The following is a 19,176-nucleotide window of genomic DNA, read 5'->3' as shown; positions in this document are numbered from 1 at the left end:
TTGTATGTTAAAAAATAACTTTATTCCAACATCGCTTAAAAATTCATAACCTTAGGACTAATTTCTCCCAAATTTCCCCTATCAAACGGTAAGGTCAATCACACAGCCACCTGGAGTCCTTCCTCTGCAGCAGCTGGCAGCCAGTCCCGTGTTGAGAAATTCGATTGGCACTTACTGTACAAAGTTGTACCCGTCCAGGGTGACACGCATGTGCTTCTGTGATCGTGGGAAATGGAGCTAATGCCAAAGCATGGGACTGCAGAGCCCCTCTCCCATGTATGTCTATTGGCTTCTGAGGGACATCAGTATGATTAAAACACCCCTGAAGTGTTTTTCTTCCTGCTTCTGACAAGTGGATCTCAGGAGTTAACTCATACAGGCAGATACCATTTTTTTCTTTTTTAAGATCAATGCACAAATTGGACTTCCCCATACAGAGTCTAACCCATCATCCATATGCCTTGCGATCTGGGTGTGGCTTGTGTTAAGGGAGAGAAGAGGGTGAGGTGTCCAGTTTTTCACAAACCCAAACATGAAGCCCTTGAGTGCCTGGGCTCTTAACTGATCTGCCATTTTATAAATGTGCACACAGGCTGGTAAGAGTGACAATGATAACTGATCAGGGCTTCAGAACAGGATTTGGCACCAAGCCTCTGAAGCTCCCATTTGCTAGTGGAAAAACCCTCAAATATTTCCTATTACCCGGTGTGTGCAGAAGAGGAAGCTGGGGGAAGCACCCGGTGATCTCACAAAACATTCACTATGTTCCCAGCTATGGCTTCCCCTCTGACTAGCTTCTCTTTCAAAGTTGTCTCTGAGTCACAGATCAACTCAGGAGCTCTGTCATCAGGCCTCAGAGGAGAGGCCTCTCAGGACTGAAGGCAACCTGAGTATCCCTTGTGATATGACAGACCGGAGTGACCCAGGGCATGAGGTACCACAAGGCAAGAGAACCGCGCTCCACTGCTATTCCCAAGGGCTCACGTTCACAGCCAGCTGAACTTCCCGGAGCTCAGGACCGGTCACACTGGCAGCGGGTCCTTCAGTTCAGTCCCCTCCTGCCCCTTTGCAGGTATTTCTGCTCACTAGCTCCTCGGGACTCGTGGGCCCCAGTGTTACGGTGTCCTTAAAGCCCTAGACCTTGTCTTGTCTGAGCAGGATGTACGTTAAGTACGGAGTGCAAATTCCAAGTCAGATTTTCATGGCTAGCACACAACCTATTGCACCTTCAGAAGATCCCTGACTTCAGAATATTTAGATGAAATTAAAAACAAAAACAAAAACAAAAAAAAACCCCAGAACTTAGCTGTCCCAAGCTCAACTCATTACCCACTATTTTCTTTCGAAACTTACTGTCCTCTTTTTTTTCTTCTCCTCCTGGAGCTGAGGACCGAACCCAGGGCCTTGCGCTTGCTAGGCAAGCGCCCTACCACTAAGCTAAATCCCCAACCCCAACTTACTGTCCTTAATCAGCACATTCCCCTACTAAGTCAGAAGGAAATACATGTATTCCCATTTCCGAGACACAGAAATTGAGGCCGAGTGGACTGTCTGTCCAGTTCAGGCCAGATGCTCTGTTAGGAAATGTTTCCCTTGCCTCCTTGCACCCAGCACAAGAGATACAAGGAAAGAAGCCGGAAGCTGACCTTAGGCCCATCATTTAGGGGGCTTTTAGAACCACATGCAGCTCTGTAAACCAAGAAGCTATAAGGAAAAGGGGTGTCCCTTTTCTAGGGGAAGAATGGCTGGGGTGGTCAGAGCTGACACAGTCTACGAAGGAGGCCCCCAACAGTAGTTCTTTCGAGCACCCCCTAGACACCTTTACACCCTAAACTTCCCCCCTTTGTTTCTCAGGAGCTTGGAAAGTGGTGCTGTTTCGTGGTTATTCTAGATGGGGAAAGAGAGGCAAAATAACAAGAAAAGGAGCCTCAGAGTCTGACTCTGAGGTCCAACCCAACTGCCTCCCCTCTCCCTGGAAGGGGCCTGGTTCCTTACCTCTATGTTGATAAAAACAAAAAAGAAAAGGCCCGCCTCCATGTTCCCCTTTGTGGTGGGCAAGCTGGTTGCAAACCTGGAATAGTGTGGCACAGGGCACAGATACCAAGTGGGTGCCCTCACCTCCCCCACCCCACCCCCCAAAAAAAAATCAGTGTCACAGTACATGAACCTGGGTAGAGCCAAGTGTCACAGCCAAGTGTCACCTCAGACACCGCTGGTAACTTTGCCCCGCACCGGCTACTCCTTCCCAGTGCAGTTCACACCACCGAGGTAACCCACACCAAATGAAATCAGTGGAATAAGCCGGGAGGAGAGATGGCTGCCCGGGCTGGGACAGCCTAGCCGTCACCAACGCGAGCTCCCAGGCAGCGGTCAGAGGGCGGTCAAAAGTGAACTTGCAAGACCCGTGGACAGTGGACTGTCTTCATCAAACTGGCTTGTCTTCCTCTTCAACAATGTCACTTTGCCGCTCGTCACTGTCATCTGTGAGGAGGTGAAAGAATGGAACCGAATGATCTCACCAGCAAGGGGAGGGGTTTTTACCGTCTGCCTCTGTCATCCTGAGGACTGGTGAGCTACAGAATGGGACCTTGCCGGGCGGTGGTGGCGCACGCCTTTAATCCCAGCACTCAGGAGGCAGAGGCAGGCGGATCTCTGTGAGTTCGAGGCCAGCCTGGGCTACCAAGTGAGTTCCAGGAAAGGCGCAAAGCTACACAGAGAAACCCTGTCTCGAAAAACCAAAAACCAAACAAAAACAGAATTGGACCTTGAGGAGGAAGGGCGGTAGGGCAGGGTGTATCACAATCTCCCTCATTCCATTTTGTTCTGTTTGAGGCAGGGTCTCACATAGCCCAGGCTGGCCCCAAACTCACTACGTAGCCAAGGATAACTCAACTTGTGATCCTCCTGCCTCTATTTCCCAAGGGCTGGCTTGCACCATCATACCCAGAAGTCACCTGTTCTCTGAATTCAGAATCTAGATATGGCTGGTACTTGTCACCCATTACGCGCCTGACTCAAATGGAAATGTTCTCTCTCCTTATTCAAATTCAACTGCCCTTCTAGATCTGCCTCAGAGCCATCTCTTCCCCAAAGCTGCCCCTGGCCAAATTACCCCTCCCAGCTCATCTTCTTTTAAAGTCTCAAGATTTTGGGTTGTTTTTCAGACAGGGTTTCTCTGCGTAGCCCTGGCTGTCATGGAACTCACTGTGTAGACCAGGCTTGCCTCGTACTCACAGAGATCCACCTGTTGCTGCCTCCTGAGGCTTGGGATTAAAGGCGTGCACTGCCACCACCTTGCTGGTCTCAGGATTTTTTATTTTATTTTATTTTTGGTTTTTTTCAAGACAGGGTTTCTCTGTGTAGTTTTGGTGCCTTTTGCTGGATCTCACTCTATAGACCAAGCTGGCCTTGAACTCACAGAGATCTGCCTGCCTCTGCCTCCCAAGTGCTGGAATCAAAGGCATACACCACCACCACCCGGCTGGTCTCAGGATTTTTAAATCTACCGACCATCAGAACAGTTCTCCTTGGGGTTTCTCTCAGCACTGGATAAATTTTACTTCCATTTTAATTCCCCCACACACACCCCACACACACATTTTCATGCACTCAGCCTGCTGGTCTTAGCAAGCTGCCCACTCAGACAATAAAGGGCTTTCTTTCCTATTCAACAATCTCTGTACTATGTCTGCCCCACGTCCTTTGTTAGATGATTTCTTCTCTGTGCTGGTGGTTAATACATGGTAATTATCTTCCCCTAAATGCGTGGGACCAGAAGCGATGTGGACTTCAGATTGTGGGTAATCTGCATGTACAGAATGAGAATCCATAAGGTGGGACCCAAGTCTAGACATGAACTCTTAAGTTTATTTTATAGTTCCCTTAAATAGGTCATTTGTAGGTAATTGCAAAAAATATTAATTTTATTGTTTATGTATTTAGCGGGGGTGGGTGGAGGTCAGAGGACAAGTCTGGGGGTGAACTCAGGTCATCGAGGGTTGGCAACCCATCTTACCAGCCCCATTTTATATGATATTTTAAATAATCTCATGCATGAAACAAGTAAGTTGAAGCATCAGGCTTGGGACATACATTGACAATTAAATGTTTCACATTTTTTGGGGGGGGATGGAGCACTCAACCAAATGTGGAGTTTCGGGTTCTAGACTAAACTTGAGCTAGTTAACTTCCTTAGGCTCTAAGGAATTGCCCCCTTACTCCTTAGAGACACCTCTGGGGAAGCTGATGACATGGGAGTATCCAGCAAGCTTACCACGCAGGTCCTGGAGTCCATTCCCCATGCGGTCTAAGTTCCCATTGACCAGCGCGGTCACTCTGTGAACGTGGCCGTGCTTGTGGGTCTCTCTTGGCAACTCCTCCCTCTCATCTGTCCCCGGCTCTACCTCTTCAACATCTTCCTTGTCTTCTTCCTCCTCCTCTTCCCCTTCGGAATCCACCAAAACCATGACGTCACCCATGTCCTGCCCCCTAATTTCCAAAGGAGAGATAGAAAAAAAATCAGATGTCATCTATCCTAGCTTGCGCCCCAATGAACAGACACCACCAGGCGCCTTGTAATCCCTTTAAGACGGTGGGAAATTCTTCATGCAGTCAGCATGGCTCAGTCATGACAGCGAGGTTGTAACCTCAGGAAGAGATGTAGTCACGGAGGGGGAAAGATGGTGGCTGGGTCTTTTGTAGGATATTTGTTTACAGGCTGTCCCTATCATGTTGTTTCGGGCATCCAGCCCTGTTATTATTGGGGTGAATCTAAATGCTGCATTCTGAGCTGGGGGTGTGGCTCAGTGGCAGGAGTGCGTGTGCCCAGTATTATATTCCTGGTGGGGTATGCCTGAAATTCCATCACTTGGCAGGTGAACCCAGGACCATCCACAGTTTAAAGTCATCTTTGGTTACCCTAGTGAGTTTGAAGCCGGCCTGGGATACCTAAGAAATTGTCTCCAAAGGTTAAAAATAAAATAAAATAAAATAAAAAAGTAAAAATAAAAACAAAGCGGGGTTCTTTCCTAAAATGCTCTTTATTTCTGTCTCACTGCTGGAGATCTCTCCTGATCCTCGGGTAAGGTCTTCTCCCCTCCATGCACATCTGGGCTCTATGTCCAGCATCCAGGTGTGGAACTGCTCTTGGCTAACCACTGCCGTGTCCTGCCTCACCTGGCTACACGCTTCTTTTTTTTTTTTTTTTTTTTTTTTTTTTGGTTATTCGAGACAGGGTTTCTTTGTGTAGCCTTGGCTGTCCTGGATCTCGCTCTGTAGACCAGGCTGGCCTCCAACTCACAGAGGTCTGCCTGCCTCTGCCTCCGCCTCCCGAGTACTGGGATTAAAGGCATGCGCCACGACCGCCCGCCCGGCTGGCTACACGCTTCTTAAGGAGGGAATGGTGTGCTTCACCCAGGGACCACAAGCCCAGGAGCCCTTTAGCCACAATTCACCCTCCTCACACCCCTCTGTGAAATGGATGGGGGGATGAGGGCTCAGAGGGAGCTCCATGCACAGAACTCAGGGACAGCAACTGGGACCCAGGGGCACGGTTCCAAAGCCACTTCCCACAATGCCACACTGGTGTCCCTGGGGATAAGCCTGGGAATGGCAAATTTGCCGGGACAATGGCCCTCAACAACAGAGTGGCAAAGGGAATGATTCCCCACGAAAGATGCTTCTAGAACAGTAAGACTCCATTGTGAGGAAAGAGGGAAAAAAAGAACTACTTTCTACTGCCCAGCATCACTTGGGAAATGAAATATACACATTCCATTTGTTTACTTGTCCCTCGCTATTTTTGTGCGAGGGTGGGGACTTCTGGGCATGTTTAGACTTGTCTTCCAGCACATTCTATGAGCCTATGACTCAGTCTTCCTTTTGCTCTTTTTAGAAAATGGGGGCTGGAGAGATGGCTCAGAGGTTAAGAGCACTGGCTGCTCTTCCAGAGGTCCTGAGTTCAATTCCCAGCAACTACATGGTGACTCACAACCATCTGTAATGAGATCTGGTGCCCTCTTCTGGTATACATACATACAAACAGAACACTGTATGCATAATAAATAAATAAATCTTGAAAGGAAGGAAGGGAGGAAGGAAGGAAGGAAGGAAGGAAGGAAGGAAGGAAGGAAGGAAGGAAGGAAGGAAGGAAGAAAGAGAGAAAGAGAGAAAGAGAGAAAGAGAGAAAGAAAGAAAATGGAATAAAGCAAATGCCTGAGTGACCTGGCTCATATGTACACATGATCTACATGCATCATTGTGCCCAACCCATAGGTTCCCCTTGTAAAGGAGCACAGGACTCTGGAATGCATCAGACCCTACCGCCTGCTTCCTGGATTCACCAGCAAATCCTTATCATACCACTGGGTCTCTCCACCTTCTCATCAGTAAAACAGACACATGCACACACACACCTCAGGAGGTCATCAAGATGGAGGTTTTCCCACCATGCCTTGGGAAGCGCCCACCCCAGGGTCAGGGACATGGTTGGCTCCGTCAGAGTTAACTATTATTGTTCTTAAGGAAAACAGAAGCAATAGGAAAGGATGGAAGTAGGCTTTGGATTAGAGTCCCAAGAGCACTCACCTGAAAGTGCTCCCTGCTGGAGAGAAAAGAAAACAAAAGTGAGCATCAGGGGCATCATTTCTGTCTCAGCGTTTTCAATCAAACGAGCAATGGCTGAGGAGATCACCCAACAAACAGCATGAGGGCCTGAGACCACATTCGGATGCCTAAATAGCCAGGCATGGTTGTATGTACCTGGGATTCCAACATTGTTGGGGGGCGGGGGAGGTAGAGCCTAGGAGCTTGCTAGCCAGCCAGCCTAGCCAAAGGGGTGAGCATCCAGTACATGGAGACCCCGTCTCAAGTAAGCCATGGCATACACGGGCACATACACATTCCTGTGCATACAACAGATATACACATAGAGAAAATAATAAATATATTATTAATATTAATATTAAATTTAAAAAAAACCCTAACATTGACAAAAGATAAACAACTAAGGAACATTCAAAACACTTGGGTACTTAGGGGCCTCATTATTGTACACATTGCTCCAATGAAGCATTCATAGGCTAGGGCATTAGGTGGAAGCTGGGCATAGGGTTTTCCTCTTACACACAGTTTTTTACATTTTTACTTATTTTTATATATATGGGTGTTTTGCCTGTATGTCTGCGCACCACATGCACGCCGGTGTCCAAGGAGACCAAAAGAGGGCACTGGATCCCCTGGAACTGGAGTTGCAGCCAGCTGTGAGCTGCCATGCAGATCCTGGGAATCAAACCCTGGTTCTCTGGAAGAGCAGCCAGTGCTCTTAACTGCTGAGCCATCTCTCCAGCCCCACCCACGACATTTTTTTTTTTTTTTTTTTTTTAAGCCTCAAAGAGAAGCCGGGGGACTCGAGGGGCTCTTACCTTTCCAGCAGAACACAGGGCTGTAATACAGTATGAGCCCGGCGACAACGGCCAGTCCCAGCAGGAGGAGGCTGACCACCGTCCCCACGATGCCCCCGACATTCAGAGGTTCTGTAACGAGATCGCACCGTGAGCCCTTTCACGTGGTCAGGTAAAACCTCCGCTCTTCAGCCCACATCCACTTCTTGTCTCGTCTTGGTTTTGTGTTCACAGGACCACTCCGAAATCAACCTCAGGCAGAGAGAGTTTAGGAGATCAAGTGAAGCGTGGAGCTGAAAGAACACTGTAAAGTTAAGGGGCTTTGCGTGGGCCAGACACTGGGACTGTTTCCAAGGCCACAGTGTGCTCGAGTGGGAGCTAGTGCCACAGTAAACAGAGTGATCGACAGGCCAGGGCAGAGAGTTTATTTCTTATTTTTTGTTGTTGTTGCTTTTTTGAGACAGGGTTTCTCTGTGCTGCCCCGGCTGGCCTCGAACTCACAGAGATCCAGCTGCCTCTGCCTCCTGAGTGCTGAGATCAGAGGTGTGTGCCACCCCTGCCAAACCAGAACAGATAATTTAGGCACTGGCCACACACAGAAAAAAATGGGACATCTGGGTATGGTGACCTAGGCCCAAGGCAGGAGGATCACAAGTTCAAGCCTAGCCTAGTCTACAGAGGAAGTTGTAGGCTGGCCAGGGCTACATAAAGGACCCTACCTCACGTGAAGACCCAACAGAAGATCGTGGTACTGTCATGGGAGTGAACAAGGGAAGCCAGGACAGATGGAGCCGGGTCAAACCCAGGCAAGGTGGGAGGGGCCAAATCGAGGAAGGAAACTTGATCTGACCACACACCACCCACATAAAAAAAATCAAGTCTGTGGGGAGAATGTTAAAACTTCAGAAAAAAAAATCATAGAAGAAAGCCAGGCATGGTGACGGACACCTGTAATTCCAAGCACTCTAGCGAAGACAATACAAAATCAAAATATCAATCCACTCTGAAGAACCTTGCATGCTCCTGTGCCCTGCAGGTTAACACACTCATCACAAATTTAATTCTCTTTATTACATTTTTTGTTTGTGTGCTCCCACGTGCCCAATTGGGCACGCCATGGTCAGAGGACAACTTGGGGGAGTTGGATCTCTCCTTCACCATGTGGGTCCCGGAGACCAAACTGAGGTGGTCAGACCTGGAAGCTACTCACTGAACCATCTTACCAGCCCACGATTCTCTGCGCAAAATGAACCGTGTGCACCCATCTCATTAGCAGGCCCGTTTGCTGTCATATTTAATAAACAGTGAAAGTGCACGTATATCCCAAAAAAAGCTTTCCCAAAAATTGCTTTATGATTTATCATCAGCCAATGTTGGATTTGTGTAATTTATATCTCTTCACACCAAGGGCCCTGGAAAAACTTTGGGTAAAAAGTTGTGACTGAGACATTTAAACAGCAGCTCTGGTATTAAAGGGGACATCGCTTCCTTGCTTCCTTCCTTCCTTCCTTCCTTCCTTCCTTCCTTCCTTCCTTCCTTCCTTCCTTCCTCCCTCCCTCCCTCCCTCCCTCCCTCCCTCCCTCCCTCCCTCCCTCCCACCCTCCTTCCCTCCCTTCCTTCTTTCTTGTTTTTGGACAGGGCCTATGGCCCAGGCTGCCTCAAGCTCTCTACATATCTGAGATGACCTTGAACTTCCGATCCTCCTGCCTCCACCTCCTGAGTGACGGGATGGCAGACAGGTGCCACCATTCCTTTATGAGGGGAGGGAGATGGGACCCAGAGCTTTTATGCCTTAAGATATACAAATTGTTAACCGTGATTTCTAGAACTTGCCCTGCCCCGCCACGGGGAGTTCCAGGATAGAAGAGAACTATGAATTCCCTTTGTGTGTGTGTGAGTGTGTGTGTGTATATATATATATATATATATATATATATATATATATATATATATATATATATGTATGCATGTATATGTGTATATGCAGGTTCTAACACATAGGTTTTGGTGAGTAACAGGAGTAATTTTAGTGCTTCCAGGATTGGACACTAATTTTCTCAGCCACCCTGTCAAACCCCAGGCAAGCAGATACGCCATCTTCAGTTGGCCATGGCTTACGTGAAGGGGGGCCCCCAAGGCCTTCCCCCTCAATGGCGCCAGGTCCTCTGAGGCTCCTAACTCTTCGGGGCCACCCTCGGCACCTACCTTTCACGCTCAGCCAGATGTCTACCGCCCTCACCCCCACGAGGTTCTCAGCCCGGCAGAAGTAGAAGCCCTCGTCCAGGTCCTGGGAGCAGTTGTGGATGGTGAGGAAGGAGTCCTGGCCGTGCTGGGTAATGTGATGGTGGCTGCTGGGCTGGATGACCGCGTCGGGTCGCGAGAGGTTCCTCAGCCACTGGATCCTGGCGGGTGGGTTGGCGCCTGTCACTTGGCAGGTGAGCGTCACGTTGCCCCCCACGAAGCAAGTTTTCATGGGCTGAGAAGCAAGTGAGGGGCTCGCTGGTGGTCGGGAGAGGGTAAACAGAGGCAAATGTTTCAGGAGATTCAAGCCATGGCCTCTCCTTTCCCAGCAAAACAAGTAATGCTCCTAATTCCCACACCTTGCCTCGTCCTCCAGAATAAAGCCTAACATCTGTCGGGTACTTAACTGTGCACAAGGAGCAGTATGCCAATGAGCCCAACTCAGTCTCAAAAGAGCCTCGAGATGATTCCCATTTTGTAGAGAAGGAAACGGAGGCACAAAGAAAGCCAAGCGACTTGCTCAGTCACACAAGGTAAATAAGAGATATGGCTAGGACACAGAGGGACCTGTTGTCCCACTTTGCCCAGGACTCAGAAGGCTGCTGGGTCGTGAGGTTTTCCGTGCAACTCCAATACAGCTCCGGGTGAAACCAGATAGGCTGATGATGACCATGGACCCCGAGACCCAAGGCCCAGGCTCTGCCACCCACTGTCTTACACATCTACATACAAGAGGCACACGGGCCAGTGAAAGGGCTCAGTGAATAAAGGAGCTTGCTGCCAAGGTCCTGAGCTAGATCGCCGAGATACACGTGACGGGAGAGAAGGGACATCAGCCCAAGTTGTCCCCCGACCTCTATGTTCACACTGTGGTACACGGACACACATACACGCATGTGCACCCGCACACACACACACCCATACACAAACATACAGCCATAATGTACACCGACCGTGTTAAACGCTGACATACAGGCCAAGGAGGGTCAAGAAGAGGACAGGACAGCTGTGTCCTCTCATTGATGTGACAAGCTACCACCAACTCAGTGGCTAAAGCCATGTTCTGTGATAGTGAAATGATTTTATGAGGTTAAAAAGTCAGGGTGCTAACAGAGCTGGCTCCTTTTGGATGCTCCAGGGAGCCCATCCTTCTCACACTGAAGGTCGGTCCCTGTGCTGTTTTTCCCCCCAACAGGGTTTCATGTAGCACAGGCTGTCCTTGAACTTGCTATGTAGCTGAGGCTGGCCTTGAACCCCTGAGCCTCCTTGCCTCCACCGCCTCCTCAGATAAGGATTATAAGCATGTTACCACACCCCACACCCAGATCCCCTCCCTCTCAGTTTTGAGTGTGTATATTTATTTTTAATTACATGTATGTGGTATGTGTGCAGGTGGAGGGGAATGAGTAGTGCCCATGTATGGATACCCTCAAAGGCCAGAGGGACCAGATCCCTCTGGAACTGGATTTGTAAGTCACCTGACAAGGGGCCTGAGATCTGGAACCTTGCAAGGGGTTTGGGTCCTCTCTGAGCAGAAAGCACTCTTAGCCACTGGGCCATCTCTCTAGCTACTCTTTTCTTCTTTTTTTTTTCCTTTGGTTTTTCGAGACAGTGTTCTCTGTGTAGCTTTGCACCTTTCCTGGAACTCTGTAGACCAGGCTGGCCTTGAACTCACAGAGATCTGCCTGGCTCTGCCTCCCGAGTGCTGGGATTAAAGGCATGAGCCGCCACCACCGCCTGGCCACTCTTTTCTTCTTTCTTGTGTTGTTTTATTTGAGATAGGCTCTTACTATGTAGACTAGCCTTGTCTGGAACTCACTATGTAGCCCTGGCTGGCCTGGAACTCACTATGTAGACCTAGCTGTTCTGAAATACAATATATAGACTAGGCTGGCCTGGAACTCACTATGTAGACCAGGCTAGCCTGGAACTCAGATACCTACCTGTCTCTGCCTCCTGAGCGGCTGGATTTAAAGGCAGGTGCCATCATGTCTGACATCTTTTTGTGTTTCTTGACGCCACCCCTTCCTCACATCTTCTAAGTGTCTTCCTTCTAAGATCCTATACTCTGACCTCCCACCTCCCTCTTATAAAGACCCACAGAATGACACTAGGACCACGGGATAACCCAGAATAACGTGCCCATCTCAACACGCTAACATCATCGATGTCTATGTCCCCATCTCAACATGGTGACTTCATCACTGACCCTTTGGCTACTCATCAGCCAGGCAGTGCTGGTGCTTGCCTGTGGTGATATATTGTGTACCCTAATAAACTTGCCTGAAGATCAGACAACAGAGCCAACCACGAGATTAGACATAGAGGTCAGGCAGTGGTGGCACACAGCCTTAATCCCAGCACTTGAGATCTCATGCCTTTGCTTAGGAAGCACACACGTTTAATCCCAGGAAGTAATATGGCAGGGCAGAGAATGGTATATAAGGCTTGATGAAACAGGAACTCACTCTCTTGAGGCTGAGGATTTCATAGAGGTAAGAGCTAGTGCCTGGCTGTTCTGCTTCTCTGATCTTTCAGCTTTCACCCTGATATCTGGCTCTGTTTTTTTTTTATTAAAAGACCATCTAAGATTCAGACAATACATGCCTTTAAATCCCAGCACTCTGGAGGCAGAGGCAGGCGGATCTCTGTTGAGTTCAAGGCCAGCCTGGTCTACAGAGTGAGTTTCTACACAGAGAAACCCTGTCTTGAAAAACCAAAACCAAAAAACAAAAAAGGTATCTTTCCTCATAGCTGGATGGTGCCTTTCCCTCCTCTCTGTGGGGAACCTAGATCTCCTTCCGGGTCATGAAGTCAACAAGAGTGGCAAGCGTCACTGGTGTGCTAATATTGAGGGACACTCAAACCAGAGTTTCAGAACTGGCTTGTTTTTTCCTTAAGCGAGCCCCTGGTGACTTTTTCCCAGACCCCAAACAAGAGGTCATGCTTGTGACTAGGCTGACAGGCAGAGCACACTCTTCAAAACATTACCCACAGAACTGAAGAAATGGCTGGGAAGGGTTAAGAGATGTGCTGATTAATTTCACGTGAATTTTGACCCAGGCTACAGTCACTGGAGAGGAGGGGAAATGGGAAAATGCCTCCATAAGACTGGGCTGTAGGCAAGCCCACAGGGCATTTTTTTAATTAGTGATTGATGGGGGAGGGCCAAGCCCATTATGGGTGGGGCCTTCCCTGGGCTGGTGGTCCCGAGTTCTACAAGAAAGCAGGCTGAGCAAGCCATGAGGAACAAGCCAGTAAGCAGCACCCCTCCATGGCCTCTGCAGCAGCTCCTGCCTCCAGGATCCTGCCCTGTTTGAGTTCCTGTCCTGACTTCCTCTGATGATGAACTGTAATGTGGAAGTGTAAGCCAAAGAAACCCTTTCCTCCCCAAAATGCTTTGGTCATGGTGTTTTCACCGCCACAACAGAAACCCTAAAGTAAGACCACATTACGTTCTCGCACAGGACCTGGGTTCCATTCCCAACGCCCACCCATGGCAACTTACAACCATCTCTAACTCCAGCTCCCGGGGATCCAGTGCCCTCCTCTGGCCTCCGAGAGCACCAGGCACACACATGATGCATAGACATATGTGCAGGTAAAACACCCACGAACACAAAATAGAACACACACACTTGACCAGCACGGCAGCTATCCATTCAAAGAGTTTATCCGAGAGGATGCACTGGACAGGGACAGCGAGAAAGACTGCAAAAGATGTGGGGCATGTGGAGCTCCCCAAGTGAGGATGGCTGTGGGGGCCTTCACATGATGGGTTGGCAGGGGTGGCCCTTCACCCAAAGCATACGCTTCATTTTTCAATGAATGGACCCACAGGCCACTTTGACATGTCTGCAGTGGAGGATGATGGCTCCTGTCTGTGGTCCCCCTCACTATTTTGGAGGTTGAGGCTGGAGGGCACTTGAGCCCAGGAACTCAGAGTCAACCTGGCAATCTAGCCAGCCCCTCTTTTGTGGGGGTGCAGCAGGTACACAGAATCCTCGGCCTCACTCAGGCTAAGCAAGGTCTGCTCTACCCTCCACCCTAGTATCCCTTGTCTCTCTCAAGAGACAGGGTCTTGGGTGAGTGGGGGATGGGGAGCGGGAAAGGGGGGGTCAAGGGAGGATATCCTACTATGTGTGAGATCTACGGTTTCATCTCCAGCACAAAACCACAAGAGAACAAAGGAGCCTGATAATTCTCCTCCACCCCCCCTTGAGTGTGGGCTCCAGGTAGTGACTTGTTGCTAAGAGACAGAAGGGTCCAGAAGGCAGACCGTGCAAGCAACTCCCAAGGCTAGGTCCTGCAAATGGTCACTCCTGCCTGGCTCAGCTCAGCTTGTATCACTGGCTCTCAAGAAAGTGGGTCACCACATTGAGAGGACACACTGGCAGCCCCAGGGTAGTCCCATGTGGAAAGGGGACAGTTCGCCATGCATATGAGTGAGCACCTGTGACATGTACCTTTTTTCATAATTCCAGCACCCCAACTTCCAAGTCGTCTGACTAACACCCCATCCCATCACATTCTTGAGAAGAGAACCGCACCCTACCAGAAATCCTCAGGCAACAAATGGTATGGTTTAAGCCACCAAGTATGGGAGGGATTCTCGGTTACACGATAAAGAAGACAGAGGCCTCCCGTCCATCCTGCTCACTGTGCCAAGTGACTAGAAAGGAGGGCACAGGCACACAGTCCAGTGTTTGCCGTGATGGAGAACATCTTTAAACTTGGAAGGGAACAGCCATGAGGCACCGGGAGAGGTGGGGGAGATTCTGGGCACTCCAGCACTGAGTTTCTCTCACAGGACTATCATCAAACGGTTCTTTGAGAAGAAAGACAGGCAGGTGAACCCCAACCCCGGGACAAAGCAAGGCAGACTCACAGATCTGTACCACACAGCTGCCTCCCGACTCTGGTCCCACAATGTGGCTCCCAACGCACTTGAACTTCTTGCCCTCCGACAGCTGTGCGGGGCTCAGTGCTTGCAGCTTTGAATTCCCCACGACCGTCCCTCCGGGTTCTTCCATCCACAGGAAGGTCGGATCAGGGTAGCCCCCATCCCAATTACAGGCGAGTTCCAGGACGATGGAGTCTGAAGACACCCCCACTGAGCACTGAGGAGCTGATGGAGGGGGCCCTGCAAAAGAGCAGAGGGGGGGTACGCATGCTTCATTTCAGACTCTGAGTCAGACAGGGGGGCAGGGTGTGTGTGTGTGTGTGTGTGTGTGTGTGTGTGTGTATGGTGTGTGTGTGTGGTGTGTGTGTGTGTGTGGTATGTGTGTGTGTGGTGTGTGTTACAGATCTCAGAGCCACCAAGGCCAGCTAGTCTACCTTCAGAAAGCACCTACTAAGCTGAGGGCTGTAGCTCAAATAGTCCAGTGCTTGCCTAAGGTGCCATGCACATTACGGTTCGATCCTCAGAACCCACAAAATGGTTTGGTGGTACTCGTCTGTAACACTAACACTTGGGAGACAGGGGCAGGAGGATTGGGAGCTGAAGGTCATCCTTGGCTACTTATCTAGTTCAGGGCTAGCCTGGGATACAAAGGACACTGTCAAGAGGAAGAAGAGAGGAGGAGGAGGACGGCAGAGGCCGTCGATGGCTCAGTGGGTGAAAAGTTATTTGCCTTGCAAGCATTACCACACAAACCTAATGCTTGGAACCCACAGTGGGAAGAGAAACAACTTCCGGAAGTTAGCCTTTGACCTCCACACACATGCTGAGGTACGCGCCCACCCACACATCAGACATTTACAAAACTAATTTTAAAAAACTCTGAAGGGGCCGCAGAGACGGCTCAGTGGTCAAAAGCACTGGCTACACGTCCAGAGGACCCGGGTTCAACTCCCAGCACCCACTTGGCAGCTCACAACTGTTTGGAACTCCAGTTCCAAGTAATCCAACACTTTCACACAGACATGCAAGCAATACACCAATTAAAAAAAAAAATAAGTAATTAAAAACAAAGTTTGGATTTTTTAAAAAATTGTTTTTATATGCATTAGTGTTTTGCCAAGGGTTTTGGGTCCTCCGGAACTGGAGTCACAGACAATTGTGAGCTGCCATGTGGGTGCTGGGAATTGAACCCGGGTCCTCTGGAAGAGCAGTCAGTCCTCCAAACTTCTGAGGCATCTCTCCAGCCCAAAATTTCAGATCTTATATGAGTGAGTGGATATATAGTACCCACCTATAGGAAAAATTACTGGGAACAAGCACAGAGATGCTCGGGACAATTGTGTCCGCTTGAAGCTCCTCTGCGTTTTAAGCACATAAATGTAAAGATTTACGTTCCTCATGTGTGTATGTCAGGGTCCTCCTCCATCACTCGCTACTTGCTCCTCTGTGGCAGGGGTGTCCTCCTGAACTCGAGGCTCACATCTGGGCTAGGCTGAAATCCAGTGAGGCCCAGAAATCCTCCCATCTCCTCATCCTTCCTCAGAACTGGGGTCACAGGTGTGTGTGAGGTGTCGGGTTTGTTATGTCTGATACTGGCATCCAAACTCTGATCCCCATGACGACGGGGCAAGCACGCTTAACTACCAAGCCATTGCTGCAAGGGCGTGTCGACATTTACAAATAACCATTTGTGAGAAAGAGCACAGAGTCAGCTAGGTGTAGTGGGATACCCTTTTGATTCAACAGGAGTGATCTGGGACACCTACAGGGTTTACCAAGACGGATGGAGAGGTGGAACAGTGGATAAGTAAGATGTCGTATTTTCATACAACGGATCACTATTCAACCATGAAAAGTGAGTTCAAGCCCAGCCTGGTCTACAAGAAAAAGAACGAGGCACTGATAACAGGCATGATGCAATGCGGATGAACTCTGAACACCCCAGGCTAAGTGAGAGAAACCAGATAAAGAATGGCTCAGTGTTTAAGAGCACTGGCTTCTCCTCTGGGGGGGCCCAGGTTCAATTCCCGGCACCCACATGGCAACTGCCTGTAACTCCAGTTCCAGGGGATCCAGCACCCTCACACAGACATACATGCAGGCAAAATACCAATGCACATGAAATAAAAATAAATTTTTTTAAAGACTTTTTTTTTTAAAAAAGATAGAAAAGAATATTCAGAATTTGAACTGGCAAGAGACTCAGTGGGTGAAGGTGTCTGTCACGCCTGACAACCAGATTCCCGGGACCCACATGGTGGAGGGTAGAAACTGACTCCTGCAGGTTGTTCTCTGACATGTGTGTGGTGGTGGCATGTGCACACACATAAACACACATGCCAACAGCAAATGAGCCAATCCGGGTAGTGCACATCTTTAATTCTAGCATTCAACAGACAGAGGCAAGTGTATCTCTGTGAATTCAAGGCCAGCCTGGTCTACACAGAAAGTTCCAGTCCAACCAGGGCTACATAGAGAGACTCGTCTTAAAAAAGGGGGGGGGAGTAAATAAATAAATGAATATACACATTTAAAAAACTCCAAACATCTGTCTTAAGATGGGAGACAAAGATTAATTTGTTCAATCCTATTCTGTTTTTGGGGAGGGGGGGTTGAGACAGGGTTTCTCTGTATATCAGTCCTGGCAGTCCTGGATCTCGCTCTGTAGACCAGACTGGCCTTGAACTCACATAGATCCACCTGCCTCTGCCTCCCAAGTGCTAGGACTAAAGGTGTGCACCACCACCGCCCAGCTCAATCCTACTCTTTAGGAATTAACTAGGACCAAAGGGCATCTGATATAAAGATGCAGGGAACACCAGTCACATGGCTGGAGAGATGGCTCAGAGGTTAAGAACACTGTGTGTTCTCTCGCAAAGGACCTGGGTTCAATCCCCAGCACCCATATGGCAACTCACAACTGTCCATAACTCCAGTTTCAGGGGATCTAGCGCCCTCTTCTGGCCTTCCTGTGTATGTGGTACCAGACACACTCACAGTACAAATACATAGAGGGCGGACGAAATGGCTCGGCAGGGGAAGGTGCTTGTGACTAACCCCGACCACCTGAATTTGATCCCTGGAACCCAAGCAAGTACAAGGAGAGTGTAGAATCTTCCAAGTTGTCCTCGGACCTCCACATGGCATGCATGTGATATCGTAGATGTACACACAAAATAAATAAATGTGGGGGGCGGGGGAGAAATATCCAGAATGGAAAAATCCGGGGGTCAGGGTGGTCAGGGCTGAGAAGCAGAGGCAGAGCAGTTGCCGGATGAGGCTCACTCAGGTTCCGGTTTTGAATCACTGTGGGCGTGCCCTCCAAGGGGAGTGTGGGACCCGAGCTGCCTCACCTCCTCTTCCTGTCGCTCTCTCCCAACCAGCTGTGAAGTGAATGGGACCCCTTTGCCATGTGCTCCCGTCATGACGTCGTGCTGTGTGGGGCAATCAGCCACAGAGCGGAACCTTTACAACTGTGAGACAGAAGAAACCTTTTTCCTTCATAAGCTGATGGTGTCGGGTCACTTCTCAGAGCACCGGAAAGCCGACTAACATAGAACTCGCTAGAGGTGATGGCTGTACAGCACATAGTAAACACTAGTGAGTTGTGCCTTTTTGTGTATCGAGTGCATGTGTGTGTGTGTATTCGTGTGCATATGTGTGTAGGTACATGCAAAGACCAAAGGTCAATCTTAGATGTTATTCCTCAGGTAACCACCTTATTTGTTGAGACAGGATCTTCCACTGGCCTGGAACTCACAGGCTAGGGAGCCCCAGTGATCCTCAGTCTTTGACTCCCCAGCACCAGGTTTACAGGCACAGGCTGCCATGGCCCGCTTTTTTATGTGGGTGCTGAGGCTCGAACACTGTTTCTCATGCTCCTGTGGCAAGCACTTTACCCACAATTGTCTCTCCCAACACCTTGTTGGGGTTTTCCCTTTTTTCCAGATAGTCACTTTGCTGCAAAAACTCATGATAGCTTTCCAAGTGCTAGGAGTACAGGGATGAACCGCCGTGACCAGCTTTCATATATTTTGAAATGTTAAAATACTTTCCCCACTATTAAAAAGAGCTCTGTCTTAGTTTTCCTCTGTAGCTTAGAGGCCTCTGCTACATCCCAGATCAGAACAAGCTCCTAGAAGGGATGAGCCTCACGAGACAGTCCAGGTATGTGCATGGATGTTGAAAGACGCAATGGAGCATGTCAGGATCTGTGCGTGGACATGCAATGGAGCATTCTACAGCCCCCTCCCCCAAAGGAATGGAGCTCTAAAAGACACGCTACAAGCCACAGCGTAGAGGAAACTGTGAGAGGCAGAAAAAAAAAAGCAGTATTAGGGTTGGGGATTTAGCTCAGTGGGAGAGTGCTTGCCTAGCAAGTGCAAGGCCCTGGGTTCGATCCTTGGCTGTAAAAAAAAAAAAAAAGCAGTATTAAAGGCAGAGAAGCAGGGCGGCGGTGGCGTACGACTTCAATCACAGCACTCGAGAGGCAGAGCCAGGCGGATCTCTGTGAGTTCGAGGCCAGCCTGGGCTACCAAGTGAGTTCCAGGAAAGGCGCAAAGCTACACAGAGAAACCCTGTCTCGAAAAAACTAAAAAAAAATAAAGGCGAGAGAAGACACACACAGAGACA

At 49.2% G+C, this 19,176-nt stretch overlaps 1 protein-coding gene and 1 long non-coding RNA gene across 2 annotated transcripts in view; one reads left to right on the top strand and one right to left on the bottom strand.

Moving 5' to 3' along the window:
- Positions 1–19,176, bottom strand: part of Vsig10 (V-set and immunoglobulin domain containing 10) — a 36,230-nt gene continuing 17,054 nt past the window's right edge. The window contains exons 4-9 of the mRNA XM_076560228.1: positions 14,530–14,784; positions 9,606–9,899; positions 7,422–7,532; positions 6,586–6,601; positions 4,274–4,488; positions 1–2,481 (exon numbers count right to left, since the gene is read on the bottom strand). Of these exons, the coding sequence (XP_076416343.1) occupies positions 2,426–2,481; positions 4,274–4,488; positions 6,586–6,601; positions 7,422–7,532; positions 9,606–9,899; positions 14,530–14,784 (947 nt within the window). The 3' untranslated portion in view covers positions 1–2,425. The remainder of the gene's footprint in view (positions 2,482–4,273; positions 4,489–6,585; positions 6,602–7,421; positions 7,533–9,605; positions 9,900–14,529; positions 14,785–19,176) is intronic.
- On the top strand, positions 14,887–18,154 carry LOC143270385 (uncharacterized). Its single transcript, XR_013047557.1, has 2 exons — positions 14,887–15,372; positions 17,928–18,154. It is a non-coding gene; the product is annotated as an uncharacterized LOC143270385 (long non-coding RNA).

The sequence above is a fragment of the Peromyscus maniculatus genome, chromosome 23, assembly GCF_049852395.1.
Source record: "Peromyscus maniculatus bairdii isolate BWxNUB_F1_BW_parent chromosome 23, HU_Pman_BW_mat_3.1, whole genome shotgun sequence".
NCBI classification, from domain to species: domain Eukaryota; kingdom Metazoa; phylum Chordata; class Mammalia; order Rodentia; family Cricetidae; genus Peromyscus; species Peromyscus maniculatus.
The sequence above is the reverse complement of the archived record's forward strand: the minus strand, read 5'-3'. Positions and strand labels throughout refer to the sequence as shown.